Raw genomic sequence first — 21788 nt, forward strand, 5'->3', positions numbered from 1 at the left:
TCTTCGCCATGCCAACTTTTCTGAATATTGGTACAGTTTAATATGGCACAAATATTCTCACTGCCCTGCCCTAAGCTCTCTCTTCTGCTTCTATATGTGCCTCTAGCAGTGCACACAACCATACACACACACACACACACACACATGTAGAATTCAAGTTCTCCGAGGGAAGAGACTATGGTATAGCTAATTGGAAGGGATAGTCAATATACTCAATAATTCCTTGCAAGCAGTGGGTGCACCCTGACAGCAATTATCCTAGGTATGAATTATGGTTGGGCATGAGCTATTCAGAAGCTAGAGTGGACAAGGAAAGACTTTTTCATATTTGCAAGTTTTATATCCTGGACTCCTTCTCAATATTTTGACATTTAGAAAGATCAAGTGTGTAATATACATATTGCATACTTACCGTGTGGCCAGCAATGTGTGTTTTATAGGTACTGCTCACTACAGTGTTCCTTCACAACAGCAGTGAAGGAAAACCATTGTATTAGTTAGGGTTTTACTGCTGTGAACAGACACCATGACCATGGCAAGTCTTATAAAAACAACATTTAATTGGGGCTGGCTTACAGGTTCAGAGGTTCAGTCCATTACCATCAAGGTGGGAGCATGGCAGTATCCAGGCAGGCATGGCGCAGGCAGAGCTGAGAGTTCTATGTCTTCATCCAAAGGCTGCTAGTGGAAGACTGATTTCCAGGCAACTAGGATGAGAGTCTTAAGCCCACACCCACAGTGACACACCTATTCCAACCAGGCCACACCTCCAGATGGTGCCACTCCCTGGTCCGAGAATATACAAACCATCACAACCATTAACACTCATTTTGAAGAGCAGGGAGAGAGGCAGGTTAACTGTGCAAGGTAACAAAGCCAGCAGTGGCGGGATAACAACGCTGCATTTCTGAGGTGGATATAGAAAACCGCACTCTCAGCCGGGTGTGGTGGCGCACGCCTATAATCCCAGCACTTGGGAGGCAGAGGCAGGCGGATTTCTGAGTTCGAAGCCAGCTGGTCTACAAAGTGAGTCCCAGGACAGCCCCAGGGCTATACAGAGAAACCCTGTCTCAACACCCCCCCCTGCCACGCCCCAGAAAAAAAGTACCTGCTGTCTAAGCAGGCTCTGACTTGTCTATGTCTGTTGAAAGGGACCTGGTTGTCTCAGGGCAGGGGCTGGATGGAAGCGGAATGTGTTCCTAGGGAGCAACATGTCAATACAGAATCTTTTCACCAACCTTTGATGGATGTGCTAACCTTCTCAGGTCAACACCGGCTCACCCTGGCAATGGACTGTAAGAACGTATTTAAAAAGGAGCTGGCTTCTATAAATGGACTGCTCCATCAATGTTTAGATTTTCCTTCTCACAGCTGTTATTTGCTTACTAAATCAGCACTTACTATATGAAGTAAGAGCTCAACTGTGCATTTTGACAACAAAAGAGATTGTAAATGACCAGGCTTGGGAATTACTGTTTGTTATCAATTCTGCTTGACAACCAAGTTCTGGACAGAAAACAAGATAACAATAATGTCAGATGGGTGATTTTCACTGTTTTACAGCAGCAGCAGTTGTAGATCAAATCCAGTCCATAGCCTGTTTTATTTTATTATTTTTTTTAACAAATAAAATTTTATTGAAACAGTCACATTCATTTGTTTATTCAGTAACTATGGCTGTTTTTATGCTATAAAGACAGGGTGAGGCAGTTAGTTATGAGACAACATGGCCTGCCAAGCCCAGAGTATTTATTCTCAGGTCTTATAGAGCATGCGGGCTGATACCTATCAGAATAACAAGTGCCACTTCTTCTTCTTCTTTTTTTTTTTCCCCAAGACAGGGTTTCTCTGTATAGCTCTGGCAGTCCTGGAACTCACTTTGTAGACCAGGCTGGCCTCAAACTCAGAAATCCACCTGCCTCTGCCTCCCGAGTGCTGGGGTTAAAGGCGTGCGCCACCACGCCCAGCACAGTGCCACTTCTTTTAATGTTCACTTATATCATTTTCAGAGGGGTCCAAAGAAGAAGTCACAGGAAATACGTAGACAGAAGCTTAGTGTGGGCAGTGCAAACCTGTAAACTAGCATTTGGGAGATAGAAGCAGGAAGATTTTAAGTTTGTAGCTAGCATGCACTGTATGAAAACTGGTCTAAAAAATGTAGGAATGGCTGGGCCAGGATGTGGGAGTGGGTGGGTTGGGGAGCAGGGGGAGGGGGGAGAAGATAGGGAATTTTTGGAGGGGAAACAAGGAAAGGGGATAACATTTAAAATGTAAATAAAGAAAATATCTAATAAAAAATGTAGGAATAAATGACACGTGGCTTAAGGCTTTTATGACATTCTGGATGTTTTAAAGAAGGACATTAAAAATGCAAAACAATAGGCAGTATTGCTAGGCAATAATTTCAATGAACTGGACTGTTAAAGAGAAAACCAAGAGCCAGTACAATACATAAATTATCACTTTGTCAGTGAACATTCCTTGTGTTGGCAACAGTATACTTCTCTCCTATTGACAGACTGTATCCACCATGTTGGTATGCAGGCCTATTTCTCTGAAAAATGTCCAGAAGAGATGAAGAGGGAGAGGCTAGGAACTGTGATGCATTCCCTAGGGTCCCGGTGCCCAGGACTCAGAACTTCAGGGGAATGACAGGCCAGTACTTGGGTTGCTTTCTGTCACAGTGCTTGTCAAAGCTCAGCTGTACAGCAGTCTCCATGGCCAGGATCTTGGGAGCACTGTTGCCGTATAAGCGCTTCATCTCTGCTTGGCGCCGCTCCCAGGGCTTCTCAGATGGGGGCTCCAGTGACCTACGGTGGTTGAAGTACAGGCCATGGTCTGCATCCACATAGTCATTCAGGCGCTCTGCGTCCAGCTGCTGCTGTCGCCCTGGGAATGGATAGGACTGAGACCATAAAAGATATACACATGCAGGGAGAAGATCTGCTGGATGCTGACACTCCTGCTACCACGCCTCACATGCCATCTGTGCTCCCTAAGCTCCTCCTATTGTCCTTCCCAATAGCAAACTTGGACCTTGTTGGGGCAGCTGTGGTGATCCGCAGATCCTAAGGCATGAAGCTCACTGTTCACTTCTTAGGGGCCACTAGCCATTGACAGAACCTGCAAATGCCTCCAAGAAACCCATTATCTCAACCCACTAATCCTCTACAGCAGACCTTGAAGATACAGGAGAAAAATGGAAGCACTTGGCTTTCTCGTGTCATCTGACTGGCCATCAATGGCAGGCAGTCCTTGTTTGCTTTCATGTACTGTTCCTCCCTGGGATGGAAAAGTTTCCTTCAACGTTCAGTGCTACCAAAAGCACATCTTTAAAAACTACATTTGGGGATGTACATTCACTGTGCTATATGTGGGGGTCAGAGAACAGAGTTCTTCTACTACGTGAGTCCCAGGGAATCAAACACTGGTTACCAGGCTTGGCAGCAAGTGTATCTCCCCACTGAGCCAGCCCATCCGTCCCAGTTTCTTTCTTTGCCTTTTGCACTCATGTCTGGTGTCCCTATGTGTGTGTACACATGTGAACGTGGAGGCCAGAGGTTGATGTCAGGAGCCTTCCTCAATTACTATCCATTTTAGATGGGCTCAGTCATTTGAAGCCAGAGCTCAAAATGCAGCTAATCTGGTTAGCTGCTCCTGGGCCCTTGTCCCCACTTCTCAAATGCTGGGATTACAGCATGCCTGCCATGCATATCTAGTATTTCTGAGGATGCTTGGGGGTCCAAACTCTGGTCCTCACACTTACTAGCACAAATGTGGTGGGTAAGTGGCGTGGCCCCTCTGGATCTGACTCACATTCTTCCAGCTACAAAACAAAGCTGCTTTTCCTGGTGTGGAGCTCAACTTGTTAGGTCCCAGCTTAGCACAGGGGAGACCTGCCAAGTCTACTAATTCAGTAAATCCTTGTAAAGGAAGCATTGATTCAATTTCTTTCTCCCTTCTCTCCTTTTGTTTAAACCACAGACAGTCCCAATATTACAATTCTTATTCCTATGTAAATACCAACATAAGAATGTCAACAAAGCAAAGCAGCAGAAGGGAGAAGGAGGTGGGCAGGCACACTCCGATTTTGTAAGCAACTCTGTCAAGAGGGAAATTGATAGCTTCAAGCGCACTATCTGTACCCACTATTGTTACCCAGAGGAATGCCCCGAGATAAGGAGTTAAACTGGCTGTAGGGGAATAAAACTATGGGATAAATCATTCTTTCCATGGTGGGCCACTCTCTGCTAGTATCTGGAAGGGAAGATAGCAGTGAGCTAATCAAGTGTGAAGGAAGACATTTATATAGCTATTCGAAGTCACCCTTGTAAATCCCGTTTTTGTTCTTTTTTTGTTTGTTTATTTTTTTTGAATGACTAACACCTTAGAAATGTCTAGGAGTTTTACAAACTTGGACCCATTAGATACAGATATATAGCTAGGCCTGATATAGCTAGGCCTAATAGCACATGTCTTCAATGCTAGCATTCAGGAGGCAGAAGCAGGTGCAAAACTGTTAGTTCAAAACCAGGCTGGTCTACATCATGAGTTCGAGACAGCCAGAAGCACGCAGGGAACTGCTGTGAAGGGCATTCTGCTGTCACACAGGAGCCTGCTTTCATTCCCAGCACTCACGTTGGGTAGTTCACCATTCCATGGAACCCCAGTTCCAATGGGTCTGATGCCCTCTGGCCTCTGAGAATACCCCCAAACATTCGGCATTCACTCACACACACACACACACACACACACACACACACACACACACACACACAGAAGCAGACAAGACAAATAAAAATGGCTATGGCCACACATATACAGCCACTGTTGTCTTAGAACATCTGCCCTTACTTTCACGTGTGGAAATAAAAAATGCATAAAGCAAACGACAGGAAATAGCAGAAAAGGCATGCATGGCCTTTCCTGGGAAATGCACAGAACTGGGCCAATCACAAATGAATTGCAGGTCACCAAGAATTTTCTTCAAAACTTTGGTCTTTGGGCCAAGTTGAAAACATCAGCATTCCTGCTGTTCAGTGCTCAGAGGCATGTGCAGTCTATAGCCATGCTGAGCTCTGGGAGAGGAGTGTGGTGGTGAATGTGGCAGGGGAAATGGCCATTTCACCTCTGACCTCACTTCTATAGGGAGAACAAAAATCAAAACTGGGTCAGAGAAAAGCACCTGCCAGTTCTGTTTCTTATTTCTAGAGATCCCTGTGTTTGTGATGGGCAGCTAGGGTAGATTCCCCAATGGGGAGCATGTTTTTCCCCTGGGCTCACTTTTCTATCATTCCTTCACCTCTGTCCTGGAACTGCTCACCTCTGCTTCTTCTCACAGAACATTAAAGTAAGCTTAGATTTCCTGGTGAGATACACAGGGTTTGTATTTTTTTTAATTAGATGTTTTCTTCATTTACATTTCAAATGTTATCCCCTTTCCTAGTTTCCTCTCCAAAAGTCCCCTATACCCCTTCCCCTCCCACTGCTCCCCAACTCACCCACTCCCAGTTCTTGGCCCTGGCGTTCCCCTGTACTGAGGCATATAAAGTTTGCAAGACCAAGGGTCTCTCTTCCCAATGATGGCCGACTAGGCCATCCTCTGCTATATATGCAGCTAGAGACATGAGCTCTGGGGGTACTGGTTAGTTCATATTATTGTTCAGCCCTATAGGAGAGACACACAGTTTTTAACAAGCACTGGGTTCTATCCTTAGCCCAGGCTGGCTATGTAGCCAAGGTGACCTTGAATTCCTTAATTTATGGTCTACACCTCTGAGGTGTGGGGTTATAGAATAGTGCTACCATGCTTGGTTTCTACAGTGCTGAAGATGTAACTGCAGACTCTTCTCAAGCTAGGCAAGTATTTATCAACTGACTTATAGGCTAGACTAAACCATTTAGGTCAAAATCAAATGCTCTCTGATCAACCTGCTGTGTTCTAATGATCAGATAGTTTCTGAAAATATTTTAGAATATACTGACTTAGGGAACCAAGAATTGTATGATACAATTCCTGGGCTTGAAGGCCTCTATTCAGTTTATTGTTCTTTAATTCCTCCCACCCAAGTAAAGACAGGATCCTTAACGCTCACTCAGCACATTTTCCTTGTCAAGGTAAGGTGAGGGCTTAGCTAACTGGATGTGACTGGCCCAACTGAAGTCGAGTAGTATCAGTATTACAATGGAGACACAACAGTATGGTCGCTTTGCATGGGCAACAGCCTGGCTCATCATAAAACTGAAATCAGCCGTAGCACTCACTGTTACTGAGCACTTTTCTCCTGTGGTTGTGATACTGAGTCTTGATTGACAGCATGACTACATTGAGGGACACTTAGGAGATGGTAAAGCATGCCGCTGCAAGCGTCTACGAGTGTATTTCTAGATGATCAACCAAGGAAGGGAGATCTGTCAGGAATGTGGGTGGCACCACACAAAAGTCTGCGGCCCTGAGCAGGAAGAGGCCTGTCAGCGTAGGCATGCTCTGCTTCCACCAGAAGCTATGCTCACCTCATGGTTTACTGTTTTCCAGGCCCAAAGCCATGACTCCATCTGACTGATCTTGAACGGTAACATCTGAAACTCTCGAGCCAAAGCAAGTCTTTCCTTCCTAGTTGACAGGTCTTTGTCCCAGCCATCGAAGGTGTGAGTAACATACAGGAATTGACTCACTAACTACAAATCAAAACAACACTTAGGTTCCATTCCAGCTTCAAACTGGGGCTGAAGAGGCCGAGCAGCAGGTCCTCGTCACTGGGGCTTACTTGGAAAGAGGCTTTGTGCAGATAAAAGATAATGATGAGATTGTACTAGATTAGTGCACACCTTAAATCTAACGAGAGTGGCCTTATATGAGACAGAAAAGGGCAAAGAGACACAGGGAAAGCCATGCATAGACAGGTGGCGATACTGCTACAAGTGAAGAGATGCTAGAAGACACCAAGTGCTGCAGGAAGCAGGAGTCTCCTAAGACTGCCAGAAAACACAGATACTTAGCTATGAGTCATGACAGTAGCAACATTACAGTTATGAAGTAGCAGCGAAAGTAATTGTATGGTTGGGTATCAATCACCACAGCATAAGGAAGTGTATTAAAGGGTCACAGCAATAGGAACGTTGAGAACCACTGCTTTAGAGCCTTTGTAGGAAGGCTGCCCTGTGGACACCTTGATTTTGGATGTGAAAAAAATAAACCTCTGCTGTTTGGCCATGAAAATTGCTGTAATTTGCTACAGCAACCCTATAAGACAATACAAGAGTTAATATGCATGTGGAATTAAATAAGCATGCCCCACCTCTAACCAGTAATACATTTTAAAGGAAAAACTTTACTGGACTCCATCTAAGTTTAGGGCACATGGTTTTGGCATGCTTTTGCCCCAGTCTGTGCATCTATAAGAAGCTACCAGGAGAACTGAGAGATGGCTTACTGGTTAAGAGTTCAGATTGCTCTTGCGGAAGATCCAAGATTGGTTCCCAGTACCTAGGGCAGGGGATTTAACAACTGCCTTTAATGCCAGGTTCCATTGTATCCAAAGCCTTTGGCCTATATAGGCATTGTGCGAACACTCATACTCCTTGCTCTCCCTAATTAAACATGATTTTAGAAAAGAGTTATTACTAATGTAGAATTATAATCCATAATGGGAAAAAATAATCACAGGAAGCAACTTGGACTTTAGGGAAATTTTACACAGCAGGAAATTACTCACTAAATATGCTATACATAATTAGCTCAAAGGCAGCACAGTTTGAGAGACAAAGCACTACAGTAATGTGTGTTGAAGAATGGTATCGCCCCTCATTTTTCTAGGATTAGCAGGGCTTTCTGATGAGATTTTCTGCTATGTTGCCAAAGTTAATGGCGACAGCATAAGCAAGGGACAGCACAGACTTGAGTAAATCAAGAATGCCTTTCTGCCTCATCAGCAACAGACTCAAAACACAGTCTCCTCACTCTGGGTCCCCCATTCCATCCAATGTAGCCCTGCAGTGAGTGGACAATCACCGGCTTAGCTTTAGCAAGGAAAGTGCCTTTACCCACTCTCTTCTACTTTTCTGTGACCTTCACCATCCATTATCTTAATGGATGCTCTTTTGTTCTTCTGAACATCCATACTAGAGGAGATGAAGGCATACTTGGAATGGTCAGAGTCAGTGTGCTTTCATACTTTAACCACACTATTTAAACCAAAACAGCTCAGGCAACACTGGACTGTGAGCCTTGTTATATGCTCTACGTTTTCTAGAGGACAGACTAATGGTTTTCAGTGCATTGACTTAAAGGGTCAGTCACTATGGACACAAGAATGGAAAGAAAGCCTCTGAATGGGGTACACAATGGAGCACATGTTCCCCATGAGATGTACAAACACAAGTGGACTCTTCAGGAAAAATAACACAGTAGTCTACGCACCAAGTGAACTCACCTTTTCTCTCATTCCAAATAGATCGTACTCCCCCAAGTCTTAAACGTTCCATTTCTGCACAGCTACCTGGCAACAATCCTCCTTCCACTGCTTTGGACACTGGCTGTGCCCCTTGTTTGTATCAGTAACTTTGGGCTCTATACCACAGATACTCTTCTATACATCATTTAACCAGGATTCGATTTCAGTTTCATTTCAGAATATCTCACTCTCTGAGAACACGTCCTGGTTTTGAGCCAACATCCACCCCTGAATCACATCTAATAAAGACCTTTCTGGCACAATGCCAGGACTGGAGGGGCAGGGTTTTTTCTGGAGGGCTTTCTTTCCTATGGGGGATGTTAACTTTCATTCATGTTCCTTCTAAGTATCACGCAGTTTCAATTGATGGCTATTTATGACTAAAATGTATCCCGCTGAATGCTAAACATGTTTCCTAATAATTGAAACCACAGCTAACCTTTAAAATGTTACAACTGTCTATTTTCTAAAAAGTACTGTTATCACTAACATTTTGAGGAAGTATGTTAAGAGGAAATGATGACATATAACATAATGGAAAGCATAAGTGTTTCCAAGGCACTAAAGGTGTTGGTTTTTTCTCTTTATTATGCTGGGGATAGAACCAAGGCCCTTGTGCATGCTGGGCAACCACCTTTCCACGAAGCTACTGCCACCTTTTAGGTACTTGTCTATGTGTGTGAGTACCTTCAGTGAGGCCTGAAGTTGGTGTCGGGTGTCTCCCTTGATTACTCTCTACCTTAATTTTCTGTTTAAGTTGAGGTAGGGTCTCTCACTGAACCTAATCTTCAAAGCCAGCCAGCTTATCCTGGGGATCAAATCTCTACCTCCCAAATACTGGAATGACAGATGGATGTCATGCTCGACCAGCTTCCAAGTTGGTGCCAGAAATCTGAACCCTGGTCTTAAGGCTTGTGAGACAGGCACTATATCCAGGGAGCATCTTCCTAACGCCATCCAGGATTCCTTATCCTGTTTCAAGTTTTGTGCTTTCATTATTTAAAGATGTTAATCATTGGAGACAAGAACATGCTTGCTGTCCAGGCTGAAGAATTTTATTAAACAGCTCACTGATAATGATGGACTGTGTAAATGACATATTCTTGTTGACTGACTACTTCTTAAGTCTTAGGTTTAAGAACTCAGGTATGCCTTTTCTCGAAAGTAATAGTTTAGACTCCTGTGCTCTCTAACCCATGTTGTAACGCACAGCATAACAATTACACGTGAACAAGCTCCAACACCTTACCTCTTCATTTTTGGTGCATGTCTAAATTAGACAAATTACTGCTTTGTATGCATTCTGAGAAAAGCTAAAATTTATTTCTGGGGACCAGGGAAAGAAATGTACCATGGGGTTCTTGAGTTGGCTTGGTGGGTAAGGGCACTTGTCATCAAGACTGATGACCAGAGTTCAATCTCGGTGACCCATATGGTATAAGGAGAAAACCAACTCTGGCAAGTATGGCCTCTGACCTGCACACTCTCCCACAGATAAATAAATATTTATTTATTTATAACAAAAAAGAAATGTATTCTATGCACATCAGAAACTATTGCTTTCATATACTTGTTTGCATATACGTTCTTTTTATCACTACATGTATGTTTGTGTATCGTGTTTATGCCTCATGCTCCTGCAGGTCCCAAGAGGGCACTGGATCTCTTGGAATTATTGTTACAGGTGGGTGGGTGAGTGCTGGGAATGGAGCAGCAAGCATTCCTAACCACTGAGCTATTTCTCTAGCCCCTGGATATACTTTCTAATATGAGCATGCCAAAGAAATCAACAGTTTACTCAGAAGAAAATAGGTAAACCGAAGAGAACAAGTGGTTAGAGAAGAATCACAAGCAGATACTAAAGGAAACGATACTTTATCCAAAGTCTGCTGCTCAGTTCCTGGCATCTACTGGGGATCAATAAAGCCTAATCTACTGTTAAGAGGGCACAGACATTTTAAAATGGAAATGAAACTTTCCTTTGTTGAATTCTCCATGTTTCTGTTTATTTGAAAATTCTAGGTTAGAAGCTGGCTATAATGATCTATATCTTTAACCCTAGTACTCAGAAAACTGAGGTAGGAGGATCAGAAGTTTCAGGTCAATTTGGACCATATAGGAAGACTGTCTCAAAAACTCAATTAACCAACCAAGTGAAAATTCTACATAAAATACACAATGAGACCCTACTGAAAGGCATTTAGAGACAGAATGCTGGTTATAATGGGAAAAGAAGTATCTGTACATTTTCAAGGGCACTTAACAATAATAATAAAAGGTCTGATGAATAGTAGAAATTTTAAAAAGAAAAATTCCTGCTTAGGGACTTACTGTGCAAAGCCCTAAGCGCTTTACTGCAAAGCTCTGACCTGTAGTGTGGAGAAAACAGGAAAGCTGTACCTGGGAGGCATTTTGTTATTCTATTTAGGTTCACACTGACTGTGTAGTGCAGGGAGCTGTATAGGAGCAGCTCTGAGCTGTGTCCCAGAGAAGCGCTCAGAGTCCAGCATTTGGGAAACCTCACCGTGTCAGGGAGAAGCACAGCCCAGAGAAAGCTGCATCGTGGAGCGGAGCACAGTCTGCAAGCGTGGACTCCTACTAGCAAGTGGGTGATTGTGTAATTAACCTCCTTAAGCTTCACTTTTCTCAGCTGTAAAATGAGTTTCATGCCTTGAGGGTCGGCTATGTGGATTAGAGAAGGTATGCACGCATGCGCACATACACATTTCATCTGGTTGAATGTCTGATGCTCACAAAATGGTAGGTGTATTATTAGGAACTCAAATGAATAGCACTATATAAACCAACTCTGAGGACCAAATATAACTGAGGTACAACATCACTATAGTTTTTTTTCTAGGCTTAAGACCAGATTTAGATTATTAACTGCACCGAAATAAGAAGTTATAAAAATAACTTGGTATGTCAGAAAAGGAAAGAGCTGTAAACATCAGGGCAGTGAAGAGAACTTACTTCTCTCTTCTCTGTGCCTCTCGGTCTGCGCGAAGTACTGGCGGAGCTCCTCAGTGATCTCCACATTGCTCAGGTCGCACTCTACTTCATCATCTGAATCTGACTCCAGCTCTTCCTTCTCATACCGTGCTTCATTCCCTCTTGGAGATGCCTGGCTTCTACTGCTGTTATGCAGAGGCTGCCCAGGGCTTCTGGGATGGGAAACACGGTAGGGAGACTCCTGCCGTGCCATGTGCTGGCCTTCAGAGTCCCAAGGATGCCCAGCCTCATAAGCAGGAAAGTTCCAGGGAAGAGCTCCATGAGGGAAGAGCCATGGGGAAGTGAAATAGGAATCCCTGAACGTTCTGTAGGCATTCTGGTGGCTCTGCATCCAAAGCATTGCATGATGATAATGTTGCCAGTATCTTGCATATACTGGGTGAGAATACCAAGATGCACTAGCCCTCCAGTTTGAGGCCTACAGAATGGACATATAAGACAGACATCAAATGGTTCAGTCTCTAGAGAATCTTCAAATGTTTAACCAACTAACTAACCAACAGCTATTTACTGTTACCGGTTACTTTTCTGTTGCTGTGATAAAATATCAGGAGCAAGAACAGTTTAAAGAAGAAAGAGTTAGAGGGCTTACAGTTCCAGAGGGTTTGAGTCCATGATGGCCAGGAGGCACAGCAGCAAGCAGCAAGCAGCAGGCACAGTAGCCTGAGCAGAAAGCTGAGATCACAGCTTCAAACATGAACTTGAAGTAGAGAGAGAGAGAGAACTGGAAGTGGGGCAGTGCTGTGCATTCTCAAAGCCCACACTCCAAGTAATGTCCTTCCTCATGCAATACTACACTTTCCCAGAACTTCCCCAAACAGTGCCACCAACTGGGGATCAAGTGGTCAAATACCTGAGCCTATAGGGAACATTTCCCATTCAAGCCACCACCCTCCTTTCCATGAGGATGCTATTAAGCTTAAAAACACAAGTGTAAAATAGGTTTGTGCTCACTGCAGAGGGCAAATGTAATACATTTCCTGACTATCTGTACTTCAGCTCCCCACAGGACAACAGCTGAAGGTTATGGGGGCTTATATAATGTGATTAATGATGACAACTTCACAGGATCGCAAATCTCAGGGTGGCAGATCTCTGGGTTCACTTGTGAATTGAGTCTGGCAGATCTTTGCAGTGGATGGCACCATTCCTTTGTCGGGATACTAGACTATATAAATAGGACAGAAGCACGCACTCATCACTCCACGTTCCTGATTGTGTATGCAATATTACTGCCATGATGAACAGTACCTTTCGACTGTGAGCCAAAATAATTTTTTCCTGTCTTTTGTATTTTATCACAACAACAAGAAAAGAAACCAAGACACTGAGGACAGAGACAAATAAAGATTATCTATCTTCTTTGAAAAATGCCTTCATTTTATTCACAGTATTTATTTATAGTAAGAGTTTACTTTAAGATTTTTTAAAATGAGTATATGTAACTATAGTTTCATAATGACATTCTCATGCTGTACACGATGTATTTTGATTGTAGTCACCCCTGATTAGCAGGTTTCACCCTGTCCCATTCCTAATGTTCTTCTTCCCCAGTGGTCGTCTGTGTACTTTTTGATAAGACAAGGAAAGATAAAAGTCCTGACATTTATTAACCTGGCTATCTGTATTAGCTCCAAGTCAGAAATGGCTTGCTCATTCTAATGACCATACTAGGGTTCCTTCCCTTATTTCCTACTAATCTGCTCGTTGAGTCCATTCCTCAATGTCTGAGACATATGTCTATTATCATACAAGATGCTCTTTTTACTTTTAGTTGTCTGATAGACAGGCTAAGTATCCCTTATCTCAAACGCTAGGGCCAAAAGTGTTTCAGATTTCAGTAGCTTTTGGAATGGCTGCATATATTAAGAAAAAATAGGTAATCTTACCATTGCTGTTATCTCTTATTGCAAAAGTCCAAGTGGGAACTAAAAGACAAACACAAACACAGTGAGAACATTTCATCATCACTCTATAGGACAGTCACAGCTATTCCATGGTCTTCAACGTAGCCCTTAAGAGGCTGTTTTTTTGTCCCAATATCATGACTGATCTTCCTGCAACAAGAATCTGTTACCTGGGTTGTGATCTTGTGGTCTGGAGAAGAGCAATCTCCCTTAGGTGTGATTGAGTCAAAGGACTCCGACTGGTTTTGTATTCCAGTACTTGTTTACTCAAAGAAAAGTCTATGAAAAGAACCATAACCATATAACTTAGTAAAAGCAGTATACAGAATAATGTATCTTAGAGCAAGCCTACAATATTACTTTACTAGTTTTCCTTCCTTCCTTCCTTCCTTCCTTCCTTCCTTCCTTCCTTCCTTCCTTCCTCCCTCCCTTCCTTCCTTCCTTCTTTCCCTCCTTCCTTCCTTTCTTCCTTTTTTTCTTTTCTTTATGGAGACAGGGTTTCTGTGTAACTGCTATTGCTGTCTTGAACACTCTATGTAGACCAGGCTGGCCTTGAATTCAGTGATCCACCTCCCTCTGCCTCCCATGTGCTGGGATTAAAGGCACGTGTTACCACTGTCAGTCTACTTTGCTAGTTGTAAACATAGGCAAATGTCTATTTAAAATAACCTTGGCTTCTCTCTTTCTTTTTGAACATTTCCTTATTATTTATGGCACATGTGGGCGTGTTGTGCGTGCCATGACATGTGAGTACGGAAATCACATGTGATTGAGTCAGTTCTCCTGGAACTCACTCAGGTTGTCAGGCTTGCTGGTGGGCACCTCTATCCATGGGGCCATCTTGCTAGCCCATTCTTGGGCTGTCTTGAAGCTTGAAAACACTCTATCTTTCCAACTGACTAGAAGCCCTAAGTGTGGGGCTTGTAGAAACTTCTTCCAACAAGACGTTTCTCCAGCCTACCTCAGCTTTGGTTTTTGTTTCATACAATACTCTTCTCCCTAATCCCCCTGCTTCCTTGCAGAAGAAGGCTCCAGAGGTATGGCAGGGCATTACCTACACATCTTTTACAACCCAGTTAAAGTAAATGTTAGGGCTGGTAAGACGCTCAGCAGCTCATCACACCAGATTGATGACCTGGAACCCACAGTGGAAAGATTCCAAACGTTGTCCTCTGACCTTGGCCTGTGCACACACACATACACACTAATAATAAATTAAAAGTTAATTCCTTCTCCTTAACAAGGAGTTTCTAAAATGCCTGGCAACACCAGAATGGACTTTTAACAAGTTATATCAGGTATGGGGGTACATGCTTGTAATTCCAGCTTGGGGGGCTGAGGCAGGAGGATTGCCATGCTTCAAGGTCAAGGTCATTCTGGGCTACAGAACTCTTGTCTCAAAACAAACAGTTAACAAAAATAGTATTTTAAAATCCATGCAAATTTAAGATCATGAAACAAAAGCACAAAAAACTTGATACTTAAAGAACCATTCATAATGAAATGTAACAAGCTTCCAGATAGGGCACCACTAAGAGGGTGGATGATACGCTGCAAACTTCTCTTAAACACAGTCCATACCTGATACATTTAGGGTTATGCTGGCGGGCGCGCGCACACACACACACACACACACACACACACACACACACACACACACGGTGGATGAAAACCAGGAGAAAGTTATCAAATGCAGTGAGTGTTTAAGTTTAATCGATCCACTTTTCAACTGTGATTTAAAGGTTTCAAGCAGGGCCCATTTCCTGGAGATTCAGCTAACAGCTAATGTTCTTTACAGGCTAGGGAGGAAATAGAAGGCAGTCAGTAATTGGGTGCGTTGCCATCCAACAAAATAAAATGCAAATGTAATGATAGAAGAAATCAGTGCACATTTAAGTGCCAAACTATAATAAATATTAGCCCATAAGTGGCTAATTCACTAAAGCTAGGTTTCATATTTCTGTCACCGAAACCTGAAGAACTTTCAGTGCCTGCAGCACACAATGACATTAAAGTGAACTCATGTGTGTCCTAATCAAATTTGTTTTTTGATTAACAAATAGCATTGGAATTAAATGAGAAAAGTCCAAGAGTCATCATGTGTCTCCTGGAAATTTAGAGCTTTGCATCCTAGCAGGGTGTAGTAGTACATGCCTGTGATCCCAGTACTCAGGAGTCTGAAGCAGAAGTGAGAAAGTTTGAGGCCAGCATGGGCTACAGCATTGAGTTCAAGACCAGTCTGAGCTATAAGCTCAGACCCTGTCTTAAAAAATATTAAATAAATAAATAAATAAATAAATCAAGCCAAGTAATCCAAGCAAACCAAAGTGCTTGGAATATAGACGTCATTCTATGCCTTGCAAGTGGATCAAGTCTGATGAACTCAAATTTAAGAAACCTCACTGTGAACACTGTGAATGAACATTTATTATAGGCCAAATCCTGTTTTGACTTACATAAGATCCAAGCTGGCCTTAAAGGTGCTAGCATATTCTGAGACAGCAGAATATATTCTGAGACAGCAGAGGCTCTTTACCTACAGATAGACATTTAAGTAACATGAGACTTTGGGCAGTAACCCCTGAAGATCATCAAGGATAATTAGTGACATTTGCCCAGCAGCTCAAATGTCAATGGCTGTGATTAAAAAGGGCTTCAAAGGAGTTCTACTTTGCACAAAGGTTGCTTATGATTTGGGTTCAACAACTAATTAGGTAGCAGGGTTGCAGTGATATTACGCAATAGGGATCACTCAGTGCTCACTCAAAATATTTCTGTAAGCCAGAAGCCAGGAAAATCATCTTTGCTTACTAAAGAAAGTGGATTTCAACTTTCCAACCACAAGAGGTTCACCTCGAGCCTGGTGTATCCCACCATCAAGAAGGTAACATAAGTTAACTAACTAACCACATTCCTTGTGAGCCATGCTGAGGTGAGCCAAGGCCCTTGTACAAGCTAAGCAAGCACTCTACAGAGTTACAGACCCCCCAGTCAGCTACCAGACATTTTGAAGACCTAGGCCATAAAGGAAAAATGCAATTTATGTCAATGACAGACTACAGGAACTTTGCTAGCAATTTTATTTGCTTTGAATACCAAGTAGAAGAGGAATTCAATTAGTTTTGGCTGCTGGAAGAGTTATAATCAAATTGGTGCCATCCTTCAGCAAGTAGAGGGTCACTAGGGCTGGATATAAGAAATGCTCATTGCCTCGTTTGCTTTATTTTTTTTTTCTTCCTGACTTCCCAAGCCAATCTGTATATTCTTTTAAATTTTAGGACCCCTAAAATCCTATAGATCTTCAAATTAATAATTTTGAAGAGTTAAGATGGAAATTTACAAAGAAATCTCTCAAAGTCAAATAAGATAAAGCACAGAGAAACATGTCAGAGAGGCATAGCAATTTGCACAGAGCTTTATAATTCTTAGCTCAGGATTTCTAGTACCACTTTTCATATTTTATGCTAGAATTTTTCAGCAAAGGTTCAGATAGGAAATATTTTAAGGGTTGTGGACACGCACTGATTTTTTTTTATATATATATAATGTCAATGTTCAACTTTCCACGACAAAACCAGCACCCCGACCTTTCAAACATTCCTACCTTCCTGTTGAGCATGATTTTCTGTTACTATGATGATACCTTGTATGTTCTATACTGGTATACTGAGCATCCCGACTGGTCTTCACTTTCCACTTGGACCTCAGTAGAGCATTCTCCTACCTTTCACGAATTATCAGGCTCCACTTAAGACTAACAGAAACAAAACCAGAAATTATGATCAACTCTATCTTGGTCAGTGATCCCTAATATTTGGGGCAAAAGAGGAGTAAACGTTTCTACTAATAAGTAAGGAAATTGGAACATTTATTTGATCTCTTCTTAGACATATAAAGACTTTTTTTTAGAAGTACCAACAAGTACTGGAGAGATGGCTCAGGGTTAGGAGCACTGATTGCTCTTGCAGAGGATGGGTTCCCAGCATCCACACAGTCACTCACAACCTTCTGTGCCTCCAGCTCCAGGGGACCTGATGTATCTTTTGGCTTCCTTTGGCACTATATGAATGTAGTACACTTACATACATGCAAGCAAAACACTTATACACATAAAAAAATCTTTTAAAAAAGCAGTAACAAGAAGTCCTGTAAAACACTATCAATCTAAAGCACACGGAGGGCCATGATTTCTGGTACAGACTGCTAACTAGTCATTAGTAGACAGGACCTTGCGGAAGCAGGCACGACAGTTTTCAGGAGATATACCTGGAAAGATTACAGTCTTCCTTCAAAGGGAACCTGCCCCTTTGCAAAAGCATCTGTTAATATGCTAAAGCTGGCTAAGGATTTAACAAAAACACTTAGCATCCCTGGTAAAGCTCACACTGCAATACTCCCAGGCATTATAGCAGTACTTTCATGTCAAGGAAAGCAAGCATGTGGGGGCAGCAGGTTCCATTTTATCTTTCACTCCCCCGACCCAAGTCTCCTTCTCCTTTCTGGAACAAGCCTTCAGGGACTGAGTTTTCTTCTGAAGGGCTGGTAGAACTGAGAGAAAAGCGATTGGCAATGTCAGGGAGGGCCGGATCTGCAGCTCTGCAAACTGGGCAGCCCTCCACAGTGGAACACAATGGCATCATGGTCACCACCCAGCTGAGCTCTGGGGAATACAGAGACCATTCATTGTCTGTCCTCAACCACCAAAGGAGGGAGGAAAAAACCCACGACAGCATTGAGGTCATTCACTAACCACCGCTGAGGCCTACAGACAAGACAGAGCCTCCCAGTCTTGAATGATATATTTTCCCATACGGCCTTTCTAAGGCAAAAAGGAAAAAAAGGGGGGAAAAAGCACATTTGTTCTACAGTGGCACTGCTTGCTCTGAGAGACATATTTTTAAATGCACAACTATAAACGAAGAACAACAGTTGGGAATTCTGTCATTTTTTTCCCCCAGATAAAAAAAAACTTCCACCTATGATAATGCTTTGTTGAAAGGCATTTTCATTGCATATTTGTATACCATTTCTTTTTTCTTGAATATTTATAGTCTTATAATTATAGGATGTAGGACATGTCATGGCAACCAGAAAGTAAAATAAAACCACAAGTCCTCCTCAGAACTATAATGTTTATTCTATCACACCAATTTCCTTTCTGGTTTATCTTCCTTTATACAATTTTGAAAATTAAATACATGAGAGGTCATTTGCTTTTATTTTTGCAAAGGAAGATATTCAAAAGAAATTATTATATTATTAGTCTTTGTGTCTACAGCCTGGAGGGTCAATTTTTGTTTTTTCTGTTGAGGTCCCCGTTGATTTGGCTTTGAGCCAGACTGACAGTCTGGGGGTGCAATTAAGACCATCAGAACACACTGCCTGCTACAAAGCAGTATGCTGGGGACTAAAACGAAGTCAATGAAGGTGCCCTGAGTAACACAAGTTCACGTGTGATTGTAAGAAATCTTCCTGAACATGCAATGCCAGCCCATTAGAGATGCCTGTCAATTGTATAAATACCAGTAGTTCACTCAATGAGAAAAATGATAAAAACAGGGACTTCTGACACTCTTGTTTCCTGCCCTCCTACTCTTGCTTTCCCCATGCCATCACCCCTAGCTGGTTGTTGTACTTGGTTGAACGTATCAGGCTTGACACTCTCATGGATTTTTTTTCCTATGGCTTTGTATGGTCCCTACTTAGTCATTTAGACATCAAAGATGGCATGAGTTCAAATGGCCTACTTCCACCAGAGAACTTTTAAAACAAGAACATTGGTTTATTGTGTGCATGTGTCAGGTTTGGTGACAAGTGCCTTTACCCACTGGGCTACCTTGCCAGCTCCCCAAACTCCATCTTCAGCTGGACACAGGGCCTGCTTACAAGCATACAGCAGCTGACTGTGTTTCCATCTGTAACAGCCACCTTTAAAGCTGAAGATGGAGGGAGACTAGTAAGTATTATTTAACCCCTTTCACTTTCTCAAGCCTAGGCTCCAGTTTATGCTTGCCTGGGTGCTGCATTAAGAGTTTTTCCAAGGCAGGCATGGGGTGGGGTGGAGAGGAGACTGAAAGTGTATAGTTAACAATTCTTGCCACCTCCCTGCCCAAATCACATCCCACCCATGGAAGGCACTGTTTAATTTATCAGCAAGGGTGATAAGGATTTGTGAATGGTTTACTTTACAATCCTGCAGAATCCTTTATGTGGCTAGTGTCGATCAGAAATGAACTAGAAGCCCAAGAAAGAGCAAGACACTCTGGCTCAGAAACACCACAGGTAACGGGAAAACTGAAAAAAAAAAAAAAAAACAGGACAACAGAGGACGACGACAGTGATAATCTGGTTCAAAAGAAGAAACAGATGGTGTCTGTCTTATTTCAGGCATGTATTTCATACAGCATATCTGAGTGTGACCATAAAAGAGTCAGGGCCAAACACAGCACACACTCAATTGCTGGCATAGCAGCAAAAATCTTGAGTAGTTTGGGTAGTTAAGACCACTTTTATCTTTCCAGTGAATTATTTTAAATTACTTTCTATAAACATATTTCTGATAATTCTATGCTAAATTCTTTTCTGAATACTGTACTTGCTCCGGGCACTTATTTGGAGGGGATAGATGCTATACTTTATTCCTTTTAGAGGTCCCATTTTTCTTCCACCAGAGAAAATAACAGGTATAATCTCTTGCCTTTGGGGGCTACTGGAATTGTTGAGATTATCTGTTGTATCCTGATAATATTCCCTCCTACTCGTGCTCCCCCAAATTATTAAGGGGTATTAACTAAAAACAACAATCAGTAAGAAGTTCCAAATGTATTAATATATTTTCAGTTCATCTGGTCTTAAATGTTACAGTCTGCATTTGATTGTCCAAGTGCTTTATGAGTGGATTTCCCAACATAAAGAAGTAATTCTGAGAGTTCTATAGTGTGCTTGAGAACTCTTATCTAACCTCTAGCTATGTTTAATTTCCTGCCATCCTTCTTATCTTAACTTCTCCTTAAACGCTGGACTTGAAGAAACACCAAATAAGCCTCTGCCATCTGTAAAACAGTTTCGCAATGAAAACGTCTCTCTGCAACTTGGGTTTACTTGTTCCCCCAGCCCAGCAGTCAACAGAAGGGATCATACACTTTACTGTGAACTTGCACTTGTTAGGTTTACCCAAAGCATATACACATGGTTTCTCTTTCCACTGCCATCCCAAAGGCACTGTTATCTTGACGAATCACACTAGCATAAATTGTACTTTCAAACAGTATCACAATCTCACAAGTCATAGAGGCTTTGTGTCAGTAACTTTTAGTCTTAAGATTTTGAGTAATGTTCTGGCTTTTAGTTAAAAAACAACAATAAAACAAAAACCAACAAACAACCCCCCCCCCAAGCAAATAAAAACCCCAACAACAGTGGAGTCCAGAGCCTAATTTGTGCAACGAGTTTGTAACAATCATTTCAGAAAAAAAGGAAAAATGGTTCAGAACTTTGGCTACCCACAGCAACTGTCAAATGTTCTTAAGATAATATCCACTACGAATTCTGACCTACAGAACTCAAAAGTTGCAAGGGGTGGGGGTGGGGGAGGAAAACTCAGGTTTTTGTTGTTTTGTTTTTGTAAATGACCCAGTAGCTTTGACATCTCTGCAAAAACGTGTCCTGACAGACTTCCTGCAACATTGTGATCCACAGCACGTTTGAATTACACTGTGAGTTAAAACAAAACAAAACAAACAAAAACCCCAACCTTCCCATGCTTGAGCCTCACTTCTCAAGATCTGAACTGGAATAGTCTGAGGTGGGGGCCTGGGAACAGAATTCTCGGCAGGCACCCAAGGATTAGGAAGCACATAGGGGTTGAGAGCATAAATTAGAACTAGTTTTAACAGTCTGTTATGGTTTGGGACTCTCATGGGTCTCGGCAACCATCTCGTGCTGCCGGGTGATGGTAATTAAAGCCACAGCATGAGCGCCAAGCCAGTACTCCAAGCTTCAGGAGTCCGCCACGTTTTTCCCTTACTCCCCAAAAGCAACCCATCAGCCCCCGAAGTCACCTCGTGGGCACGCAGCTGGCAGATCTCGGGCGGTGGGCAACAACCGACCTAGCTCTGGTGGTGGGGAGGAGGAAGGGGCGGGAGAAGTGGGGGAGTGACACCAGAAGAGCGGGAGGCACGGGTTGCCTGGGCAACAAGGAGCTCGCTTCCGGTACTGGGCTAGAAAGACGGAAGTCCCGCCTTATCCGAGACGTAACGTCGTGTCAGTGGCTACACAGAGTCAAGGGCGGCACAGGAAGCGAATTCGTTTGTTTGGGCGGTCCCAGCAGCTAGCTATTGGGCACTAGGGGATCAGAACTGAATCGCGACCCTCAGCTTTCAGTTATATTATTATTTCTTCTTTAGCTTTCACTTTC

At 42.7% G+C, this 21788-nt stretch overlaps 1 protein-coding gene across 3 annotated transcripts; it reads right to left on the minus strand.

Moving 5' to 3' along the window:
* Positions 1 to 540: 540 nt before the first annotated feature.
* On the minus strand, positions 541 to 21570 carry Gemin8 (gem nuclear organelle associated protein 8). Of its 3 annotated transcripts, XM_021153523.3 has the most exons (5): positions 21433 to 21570; positions 13543 to 13651; positions 13355 to 13393; positions 11427 to 11883; positions 541 to 2889 (listed from the first exon to the last, which is right to left on the minus strand). In XM_021153523.3, the coding sequence occupies exons 3-5, from the start codon at positions 13355 to 13357 to the stop codon at positions 2633 to 2635; spliced, it is 717 nt and encodes a 238-aa protein (XP_021009182.1). In that variant the 5' UTR covers positions 13358 to 13393; positions 13543 to 13651; positions 21433 to 21570; the 3' UTR covers positions 541 to 2632. The 3 variants fall into 3 exon arrangements, with proteins under 3 accessions (XP_021009182.1, XP_021009180.1, XP_085694036.1); XM_021153521.3 differs by lacking the exon at positions 13543 to 13651; XM_085837910.1 differs by lacking the exons at positions 13355 to 13393; positions 13543 to 13651; positions 21433 to 21570 and having other exon boundaries at positions 11427 to 11898.
* Positions 21571 to 21788: the final 218 nt, after the last annotated feature.

The sequence above is a fragment of the Mus caroli genome, unplaced genomic scaffold, assembly GCF_978045245.1.
Source record: "Mus caroli unplaced genomic scaffold, Mus_caroli_1 scaffold_5, whole genome shotgun sequence".
Lineage (NCBI taxonomy): Eukaryota > Metazoa > Chordata > Mammalia > Rodentia > Muridae > Mus > Mus caroli.